At 33.3% G+C, this 12,089-nt stretch overlaps 1 protein-coding gene across 1 annotated transcript in view; it reads right to left on the reverse strand.

Annotated features, from left to right (window-relative positions):
• The window catches only part of LOC137641529 (ras-related C3 botulinum toxin substrate 1), a 177,202-nt gene extending 166,204 nt beyond the window's left edge, over positions 1 to 10,998 (reverse strand). The window contains exon 1 of the mRNA XM_068374169.1: positions 10,808 to 10,998. Within this exon, the coding sequence (XP_068230270.1) occupies positions 10,808 to 10,842 (35 nt within the window). The 5' untranslated portion in view covers positions 10,843 to 10,998. The remainder of the gene's footprint in view (positions 1 to 10,807) is intronic.
• Between the last annotated feature and the right edge of the window lie 1,091 nt (positions 10,999 to 12,089).

A 12,089-nucleotide genomic window follows, 5' to 3' on the forward strand; every position in this document is an offset into this window, starting at 1 on the left:
TAGCAATGGGCCAAGGACGGATCCTTGAGGTACCCCGCTTGTAACATCTGCCCACTTTGAAGTTTCTACGTTGATTACAACTCTCTGATTTCCGTTGTTTGCCATTCTTCGATTCATTCCGCTGGCTCGTCAATGATGCCTAGTGCTCTAATTTTGACTATTAATTTTCAAGAGGAAATTTGAATAAAAGCCTTTAGAAAGCCTGGGTATATGACGTCTATTACCGTGCTTTTTTCATAAATGCTAAACGTGAAAAAATTCCAAAAGCTTTTTCACACATGATCTCCTTTGTCTAAAACCATGTTGGCTGAATCTACTATAATTTATTCAGAAATTTTGCAAGGCCCTGAAGTTAAGACACCCAGGTCTGTAGTTGTCAGGTTGTTCTTTTGGTACCTTCTTTTAGATTGGAGGAACATTGCCTAGTTTATATCCTTGTGGTGCATTCCTTTCGTTGACTACCTCTCAGAACATTTTGTAAAAGTGTGGGGTTATCTCTTCTTCCAGTTCTACAATCTCTTGGGTGAATATCATCAGGACCTTGTAATTTAGACTTTCTGAGTCCTTTTATTTTCTTTTTGGCATCATCCAATGTAAAGGAGATTCCATTTTATGGTTGAGGCCCTTTATATTTGATGGCTGGTTAGGGGAGAATCGCCGATTCTTCCCTAGTGAACACAGTTGTGAAATATGCATTCATCAGTTCAGCTTTTTCCAAATATGTTTTTAAGATTACCCTCCGAGTCTCTTATTGGGCTAATGTTGTTTTTTATTGGTTCGCTACTGTCTATAAATGTAACAAAATCATTTGGGGTTTTCTTTACTAGCTGAAGCCATTTTTTTCTCTTTATTGATCTTATCCTTTCTAACTAGTTTATCTACTGGAGAGAGAGAGAGAGAGAGAGAGAGAGAGAGAGAGAGAGAGAGAGAGAGAGAGAGAGAGAGAGAGAGAGAGAGAGAGAGAATTCCCAATATTAAACTATCATAAAATAAAGGATATAACAAAAAGATGTTCCATAGCAAAAGCGAGACGAGCGACACAGCACATCCGGTAGATATGGCCAAAAAACCCACAGTTCACACACCAAGAGAAACTTCAAAAGATAACAGAAAACAAAATGTCACTACAAAGATTAGGCGTCTTCGAAATGAGATGGGGTGAACATGTGACGACCCTGTTATCTCAAAAATTTGACATTTTAGATTGTGTTGAATACAGCAGAATGCAAATATATATATATATATATATATATATATATATATATATATATATATATATATATATATATATATATATATATATATATATATATATATATATGTATATAAAAAACTCACTGTAGCAAAACGATTAAAGCCTAATATAAAAAATTAAGTTTTTAAATGAAGTTATACTTCATTTCCAAACATCTCATTTAATGTGACTTAACTATATGCCACTGAAAGGATTCTAAATATGGTTTCATGAAGGACTATCTAGACATGAGGTCATTAGCAAATCTAGATGAAACCATTTCTAGTGTTCCATGTTACAGCAATGTATTACATTAAAACTGTTGGTCAAAATATACAAACGTAAAGAAAATTTTATATGATTTTCAAGACAGCAGTACATTTAAAAATATACATAAGCTTTGACAAGCCATTCAAATAACTTTGATTTATATGATTTGACAAGCTATTCAAATAACTCTGATTAATGTTTCATAAGAATAAGAATGATTTGAGACAAGAAAACTAGACTAAAGAAATCTAAAGGTAATTCAATACTAGCGGGATAGTAAGCAAGCCTAATAATTAAGACAGATCTAAATCTCTTCAAATTACTTATCAAACTTTTCTTGCTTCAATACAATCCACAAGATGAACTAATGTACATCCAAAGGATAAAATACTGCGTGAATGCTTCTTCAAAAAAAACACCAATAACATTATCAAAGACCATTTCAACCTATTAGTGCTGTTGCAATTTTGATTATCATGATTATCTCACAAAAGCGAAATTCACACGAGAAGCTAAAGAAAGGTAACTTGTTAACAAAGAAAAATCCTCTGATTAGAAAACTTTAGGGTAGTTGGTTGGCGAAGGCACCAGCCACCCGTCGAGATAATACCGCGTTTGTTATTGGGTCCTTGGAATGACTGGCCAGATAGTAGTACAATGGAACCCTCTCTCTGGTTACAACCCATTTTTCTTTTGTCTACTCATACACCGATTAGTCTGGCCTATTCTTTACGCATTCTTCTCTTTCCCTGACACACCTCCTTCAACTGTCTTGGGTATGAGCTCTCTTGCTTGAGGGCACACTTAAGCACACTATTCTATCTTTTTTTCCTTATTTCCTTTCCATACTGGCCTACTTTCCCTGTTGGAGCCCTACGGCTTATAACATACTGCTTTGGTAACTAGGGTTGTAGCTATAATAATAACAATAATAATAACAATAATAATAATAATAATAATAATAATAATAATAATAATAATAATATTAAATATATAATATTATTATTATTTTAATAATAAGAAAACACAAATACAAAAATAAACTTGAAATTTATCCTCAAGGAAACAACAAATAGATGTTAAAGTAAATCCTCTTCCTTGGGGTCATAACAAATACGGCTTACGTTAGGCTTTAGTAGCATCACAAGGAGCACGCCGAGTCTTCAACGTTCAAGACACTTGCGGTGATAACTATCAAATACATTTCGATACAATAGTTATGCATTAGCAAAACTCGTGGTAAACATGTTAAACTGAGGAGGGAAACCATTTTCACTTTTCACAGCCAGTTGGTAGTGAAGTGATTTAGGGCAATTAAAAACTAATCTTAATCAATGGCATTCATATGAATCAAAAGTTCAAAAGGGTTTAAAAATCCCAGCGGGATTTCTTAATGACCACCATGTCTGCATTAGACTTATCAAGTGACAGGTAAGCAAAGGTGATAAAAACTGTTTTGGATGACCAAATAGGCATGAATCAATATTTAAAAAAGAATAAGAATCCTTGCAACAGATATAAATTTTCAACTTTTATATGACTGTTCTTGTTTACTAAATCATAAAAGAAATAACAAAAATGATAAAACTAAGAGCATGACTACATACAAAGGAGGACAGAAGTGGTGGTTTTGAAAATGAAGATTATAGACGACGGTATAGAGCAAGTAAAAGACAACCTCTACATAAACCCCCAAGTCTCCTTGGCCCTTATAATAAGGCTGCCAAACACATCCCATAATATTCGAATATGGCACAAACATGAGCAAGCTTTTCCCATTGAGAATATAATCTTTAGTGGACATTGTAAGATGGAGTACTGAATAACAAACAAAGCTGGTCGTTTCATCAAAATCCAGTTACAGTATCATGGAATATCTTATTCACAACTCTGGTAGATTTATTTTAGTGTTATCGAGAGGAATTCAAATAAAGCTAGTTTTAGTGAGATTATCTCAAAACAGGGCTGCTGAATATGTGGAAAAGATAAAAGATCAGTAGCTTTATTTTTTGCCAACATTAACAGAGAAGGCTGACTTAAGAGACATCGCAGATGAGGCCCAAATTTCTAATAGGGGTGAGACATTCTTGATTGATTGATTGATTTAAAGTTTTCAGGCATCCTGGAGACATTCTTGATGTTTCTATGCTTTAATGAGAGCTTGTTAATTTTTCCCATTATTTAGCTATAACGCGCCAAAACCTAGCCGCCAGTTAAAAAGTATTTAACTGCAGATGAGTTTGTCAGCTAGAGTATTGCAGCTGATTTCACGATAAAAAGGAAACTGGAAAAAATTGTATAAAGTTCAAATGGTAGATATAGAATTCAATTGTTTACAATCAGGATCACCGTACGGTATAGCATTAGCTACACATAAGGAAATGGACATTCTAAATAATGACTGCAATGAGGGTGACTATTTTAACAGATACCATATCAGTAGTTTATTTTTTGGCCAAAGTCTACTTTTACTAAAGTGCATCATATAATGAAATTAATATTCCATAATTTAACACAATACAACACCTTACAATGTGTGAATATTAACATACCAATAGTTACATTATAAATGAGAAATCAAGGCAAGGGGATTTTTAATGTTGAACAAAATGGACAGAACATAAATTCCGTTGTCAACTCTGAGTGGCATTCCAAGAGAACATGCAATGCAAAAGATGGTTACACGTAAAAGGAATTTTCTGAATTAATTCTATAAGCAATGTAACCAGAGTGAAATTCTATTAAAAAAAAAACTGAAACCTTCCATGTTCCAAGTGAGATCATAGTCATAACCTGAAAGGAGAACATCGTCGAGAAGTTGGTGTGTAGTGAGAAGTTCACCGATTCTAGATAAAGAAACATGATAGGCATGATATAATGCAAGAAGATGAAAACACCAGATCATGAAGGCCTCTACAGTAAGCAAAATAGCAGTCTCTTGGATATTCAATACTATCTCTACTTCAATGAAATAGCAGATGATGACTAACACTGATATTTCATTATTAAGTAATGTACAGAAAAATTATGAAATGATGTTAAGAGACATTCATGAAATACTAATATTGTATTACTCTATTACTGTACTGTATTTGATTACAGTAATATCATATATCACAATAAGTGTAGAAAAGCACAAGACAGATTACAGTAATCCTTATCAGCAGTTTCATTATGCTTCCATGCTGGGGTACCATTTTGTAAAGACTGCATTTCATGGATGAATCTATTTAATTAAATAAAGGTGTAAATTAGTTTCATATATGTGATTTCTTTAGCAGTGGCTCCTTTAGTGTAAAAATTATGTGATTATTTTAAGCAGTTGCTCTTTTATGGTAAAAGTTATGTGATTACTTTTAGAACTGGTTTCTTTAGGGTAAAAATCATGTGATTACTTTTAGCAGTGAGTTAGCTGTGAGTGTAAGTTATACTCTAGGAACTTTGCTACTTTTCAAGTCAGACTACCAAAAGCAGATGTCAAGTTGATGAGCTACTGTAATAACAAAACTATCGAAGATGCAAAAGTAAACAAATACAGTAAAAGTAAAAAATTCAATCCAAATATTGTAAGAACCCCCTTGTATCTGACAAACAAAACAGGGTCTACCTTATAAACAAACAATGGCCAGGAGAGCATTCAAACATAAGACTGGATGACCAAGGTTACTTCACATCATCCTATTACTGTACCAAACTTCTACAATAATCATTAGATGTAAGCAATTCTAAAATTGACAAAGAAAACAATAATTTCAGTCATTAAAAACAATGATATATTCAAATGCTAAATGAGTCTTCAAATAAACTATACCGAGTTACAATAGTGAACAGACTAACCACTGGAGGTGAAATTATCTTTAGCAACATAAAAAGACTGCCAACTTAACAAGTATAAAAAATCCAGAAAAAGGCTAAAAATTCTCCTACATGGATTAAATAATTATTATGATATGTTGTACTATATATGAAACTAAAAATACCAGCCATAACATTCTATCAGAAAAAAAATTTACCAAACTATTTGCTTATGTATATTGTAGTCACAGGGATTTTTTTTTTTTAACTTGCAATGAGATTCCCAATCGAATTCTGTTTTTCAATGATGCTTTGTGGATTAGAAAATCAGACAAATTTTTCATCCTGAATTGTGGGTATGGGGATCATACTGACAAATGCTATTGGTTTATCCAATCAACATCAATTATGGCAATTTCATAAAAAAACGGCTTCAGTTGTTATTGATGAGTAATTTAGAGAAGACATTACTTTTTCAATTGTGCTTTTTGTTGACTTTATTTGTTAGTTTTACATTAAATAAAATTATTCTAAGCCAGGGGCTGCAAGTTTATTGTACCCATAGGTTCAAAAGGAGACTTTTAATTCTATAGTGTGTATCAGTAAAGTTTACAGTAAATGTTGTGAATATTTTGTGCTTTCTAAGGCAAAATATTCAGACGCACCACACGATGAAATTACTGGATTTATGAATTTGGGCTATAGAGCCTAATGCTGGGGCCCTCTGAGGCCATTCAGAACTCAAGTACAACTGGGGGGGGGGAACCCATCTGCCACAATATGAAATCATAATTAAGAGGACTGATAGTAAGAATGAAGAATGAAAGTGTGAACGGAGGTAAAGTCGAGGGATGTATTGTATTGTAAAGCAAGGGCAGCTAGGGGCTGAAGGAACATTGCGAAGACCCTTAAGAAATGCCTACAGTGCACCTCATATCACTATTCCCCTGCAGGAAAAGGGGAATCACCATCTGCAAATTTATATTCTGAATAGGATGAAGGTGATAGGCCAAGCCTCAGTGGGTAGATAAGTAAGGAAGACTGCGTGCCCAAGGTTGGGTTAGGTTACGAAAGTGTGGTTAGATTAGACTGTATCTCCTAGTTTTTACTCATTATGCATCCCCCCCCCTCCAAACACCAAAAACAAAAATTATATTTCCCACTGAAGTTCCCATCCTTGTTATCACTACATTTCCAATAGAAATGAATACAGTATTTGCAAGAAACTCACTATTAAAGAAGATACTTATTCTCAAATCCTGATTCCCACCCTTGTCTAACATAGATTTATCATATAAGATACTAAATTCATTAAAACAAAAAGCAAAATGCTTCTATTGAGGGCTGTTTACAGCAAAAATGAAGATGTATCGTTACAATACAATAGTGTTCCAAATTCTTTATAATAATATTACATCCCTAAATGAGTACATTATATCTTCTATTAGAGGCATTTGGATTCTTCACAATCTGGGCATTAATGTACAGTCTTACCAAGCACAAAGAGAATACTACCTAAAGGAGTCCAATTCCTTACTGTTAATCATTTAGGCTACACAAATTAGGAGTGAAAAAGCTATTTCACTTTCGAGAATTATCGAATCACAAACCTCTACAAGGACACTTACATGCAGCGCTGAATGACTGCGTTTAGTATAGCTTTTGTACAAATATAAAAATGTAAGTTTCAAATCAGCCGAGAGGAGTAAGCTACCTCAAACCTAAATCCTAAGAATTATTGGCATGGAAAATAAAAGCATAAACTCAAGTAAACAAAATAAAGAGCTTATTCCATTGAAAAACCGTAATCTTACATAAAGTACCTTACCTAACCTAGGGTGCAGTGTACAATCTGACCCAAGGAACTTTGTTTCACAGAGACAATGCCCTTTTACAATCAGTAACTAACAAAAATACTGTAGTCAATTTGGTATTCCACTTCGATTGGGGTAAAAACAGCTCATGGATAAAAAAGTACAGTACAGTACTATACTGTACTGTAGTATCTTTGGTAAACTAACAAATAGGCCTGTTACAGATATACAGTACAGTATTATAAAAAAAAATGTCATTACATTGTACATACAGGTATAAAGAAAAGAATACTGCACCTCCAAATGAATTACTACCCATTTTTTTTTTCCATGACACACATGCAATACAATCACGAATTAAAGAGTAGATTCAACTTGGAACAAGTATTAAGGCCCACATAATTCCAACAACATTTCATATTTTACGTAAAACCATGTCTCTGTATTTAAAAATTCATCATATATAATTTAAACAATTATGTCAGACTAAAAATTTGGTCATGTTATTAAATGCTGTAACAATGAGCCATTCTTATCTATTTTTGTGTATACGTACCATACTGTACTGTATAGTACCAATATCCTAACATCTAACATTTCTCTGTTTTGACAACACTATTGGTCACTCTTCTTTATAGTAATATACAATATACTGTATGTATTATATTTCTACTCTAGGTATGTGGGCCTATATCTACTTAGTTTTGTAAAAGTCTCCAGTGTTTTTGAAGTTTGTTATTAATCCCAGGCAATTGTTGATATTGTGATATGGCATTGGTGGTTCTACCAGATAAACAGGCAATTCAAAAGATTTACATTATTTGATTGGACAGTATAGAAGAGCAAATTAAGCCAAATTAATAATGCTTGTGAATTGTGTGATAACCCTGCTTTCCTTGAATTTATTATCAAATTATAACCACATTAGAAACTACTGATTGTATCAGCTATGCAATTGTTACCTTCTGCCCACAGGTATAAACCAATAGGTAATGATAAATTTTATTTGATATGTGATAGACAACTGTATTGTGAATTGCATGAATTATGAATTGTGACATATCCCTGTTTACTTAAATTTCAGCAAACTGTGACAATGTCAAAGTAACGTGGTAAGTGACAGTGGGGCTACTGTGTTAATAAATACTTTTCATAAGTCCAAATAGATATTAAAAACTCAGTATTTTTTCCTAAAGACTGTTAAAATGAGTTTTATATTTATATAATGCAGTACAGGTGAACTTGAGATTAAGTAACTTCATGAAGAAAAACAAGGGAGAGCTGGTAGTAATAGTATGATAGCTGAGGAATTAGAAAGTAAATTTGTGAAAATGAAATATAAAGTAGGTAAATTAGTGGAAAGTCTGAGTTTCGGGTAAGGGCAAACATTTTTTTCAGACAATCCAAACACCAGACACACTAGAAACCTGGAAGGTTATTGGTTAGCCTATAGGCTAATCATTTGATTGTCAAGTCATTCAGAGATTTTGTGTACCCAAACACTTCTACATACTGTACAAAAGGATGACTATGATTTGAAATAAGTTCCTCTGCAAGGATAATGTAAGAGCCTTTTCATCAGTTATTTTGCCTGTGTAATATTCATATAGTCAGCTACCAAAAGAAATTAGGGTAAGCAATAAGTATGACTAAGTACAATAAGAGGTATCTAGAAGCAACCAACAACCTAGATAGATTGCTATGCCACTGATTGGTTAAGGATGTAATGTGCCATAGGTTAAAATTGTACTTCTATGAATACTGCCAAACTTTTTATAACAGGATGCTAAATGGATGTAAGTGTATTAAGATAAAGTAATGTGCACTAGGTAAGGTTGTATACCAGTAAACATTACTGGCTCGTTTAAACTATGGCTACCCATTTCAGCGCCAACCCCTCACCACAACTTTTGGCACAACCCCAAGCACTTTTTTTTTTTTTTCACATTTTACTTGACTCGTCTTAGCACAAAACCTATTGATAGGTTTTAAAAATTTTAAAATTGTATTGTTCATTGCATTTTGTTTCCATAAATATATAATTTTACATAAAGTATTTTGTAAAATTCATGTGTAAATAAAAAAAAAAATGTTGATAATTGGAAGAAAATATATGCAAAGGCAAGTGCCGGAAGGGAATAAAAATATCTAGGCCTAGACGTAATACGGTACAGTACAGTATAACCAATACTGCCTAAATGGTTACGACGGACCATTCCACGTGAGATGACGATGACCTACATTAGTAAATCAAATTTCCTAAAACCATGTAAGTCCCGGTTGTTGCTTTAAAATCTAAGCGTACTACAATATCAAGTTCAACTATTCTTTACTTTATGGGGTGTGTCCTAGTCCTGTTACACATGGGAAGGCCCCGTGCCCTGTAGGATCTACAAGACTTGATTGTTGTTTACATTATTAAGCATTTAGAGAATCATGACATAAAAAACAACCAATCAACAAGACTCCACTATGGAGCCAATGATAGCAATGACCAGAGGCAATCAAAACCCCTTATATCTACTGGGTTTCATTTGATTATAAACATATTGGGGTAGGGAATGTTTTATAAGGAATGTTAAAGAGGTTTTAACCTTGCTGGAATAGCCAATTTGAAACTTATTTAGCTTACAAAAATGGGGAAAATAGAAACAACACCCTAGCTCTAATACTATGCAGCTGACATAATTTATTGGGGGTTACAACACATTCCGGAGCCTTTGTATAACAGCGGCCAGTTCCTCCCTTGTGGATTAAAAATAGACATCAACCAATCTCAACTTTCCCCCCCAACCTAACCTACACGCCGTGTCCTTACCTACTTACCTAACGGGGCGGCTAACGCTCTCCTGCAACCCCCTTTATACTGCTGTACTCTAAGTTATCCGTTATCATGCATGCAGGTGGCCGCTATCATGCATACACCCCCCACCCCCGATTCCTAATAAGTAATAGACTACTAGACAGGCCTAATTGTGGCCTACCAGGAAATATTTTACAATAGGTTCTAGCCTAGAGAATCCAATAACCCAAAAGGAGGTGTAGGGTAAGAGGCAATTTAAGAAGACTGTCACAATTCAATAATAAGCTATTTCAGTTACTAAGACATTGACCTAATGATTGAGGAGATGCATATATAGTATTTTTTGATAAGCTAGGCCCACTCTGTAGGGGTCAAGTTTGACTCATTGGGCTGGTATAAATCCCTCCCAGTAATAATTACATAAAATGCTTTGATAAGCTAACTTAAGATAATATAAACAAAATTCGATTGGCTAACCTAAGATGAGGATAGGCCAATGCCAGTAGCTACAGACAAGGCTCTGTAGTAGATTATTGTCATATTTATATTAAATAATTTTGGTAAAATACTGAATACGTAAGACGTATTATCCAAGAGTCGTTTGGATATTTTCTCTACGTAGCTTATCCTATCCTATGACCCCCAAGCCACAGGATGTCCTTCCTGCCTTTCTCTAGAGAAGTCTAACACAAATTGGGTGTTGGTTTTCATAAATCCCATCACTTACCCTTAAATACAATACTTCAGCCAGCCCCTTTTAAAAAGATATATACAAGACTAAGAATAATCCCTGTCTCAGCCCAACTCCCTCTATGGGGAGATTTGAGGGAGGGGAGGGACGAGGGAGAGACGAATAGCTTAAAACTAATGACAGGTGATTTATAAACTTACCCGTCGCCGACGACGACGCATTTGATGGCCTGCATAATCCGGAACTTTTAATTGCCCGCTGTTTAAAAAATATATCAATCACTTGCACAACCCTGAAAATGCAACCTCCCGTCACTTGCTTCCCACAAACTACAGATTTCCACTGGGCGGGTTCTCTCTCTCTCTCTCTCGCAAACCAACATGGACGATCTCAGCCAAACATCGTTGCCACACACCATCTCATCCAAGGTACTTTAGAATAAGCCTTTATCGCTTCCTAACCATAACCTATTTATTGATATCTTTTCTAATCATTTTCTTTTCTTGAGAATAACTAATATTATAAGCTCATATAAACTATAGAATTAGAATAATTAATCGATTTTGGTATAAAAAAAAGTTCAGCTTTCTCAGAAAAGATGTACAGAATACGCAATTACTCTCCCCATTTCTTGCTCATAAATCAACAGGTAGACATTTATTTCGTAGGTAATATTGGCGTCTATAAGATAACGTCATCTTAAAAGTTTGTTTGCCCTAGACCAGCCAATTCCATTTTATATATATATATATATATATATATATATATATATATATATATATATATATATATATATATATATATATATATATATATCTTTGTAATGTATATGTATACTTTACAGTATCTAAGCTACATATACTGTATGTGTGTAGGCCTATGTATATATACTGTATACACACATGTATATATATATATATATATATATATATATATATATATATATATATATATATATATATATATATATATATATATATACATACATATATATATATATATATATATATATATATATATATATATATATATATATATATATATACATACATACATATATATATATATATATATATATATATATATATATATATATATATATATATATATATATATATATATATATATATAGGCTGCATGTATAGCCTAATATCTTGTTCATGATTATTATGACACTAGAGAAATTTCAATAAATCAATCAACGTTCATAAATAACCCATTTCAGACAAAAGACAATATATCGTTGAACGGCCACATCAATATTGTCACTGCTAAATTGTTGCTGATTATGTTATATGTGGTTTTTAACGAGCAACATTCATAAATTTATTTGAAAATGAAAAATGGCAAGGAAAAGAGGTTACTTGGTTACGAGTTAGTATAGGATAGGGGTGTAGCTGTAGTGTAAGACCATTTAATGAGATGGCGACAAGGTGTCTAAATTGCTCCATGTCTTCAGTGCGTGACTGTGCCAAGAAAACA

This window comes from Palaemon carinicauda, chromosome 5 (genome assembly GCF_036898095.1).
Source record: "Palaemon carinicauda isolate YSFRI2023 chromosome 5, ASM3689809v2, whole genome shotgun sequence".
NCBI classification, from domain to species: Eukaryota; Metazoa; Arthropoda; class Malacostraca; order Decapoda; family Palaemonidae; genus Palaemon; species Palaemon carinicauda.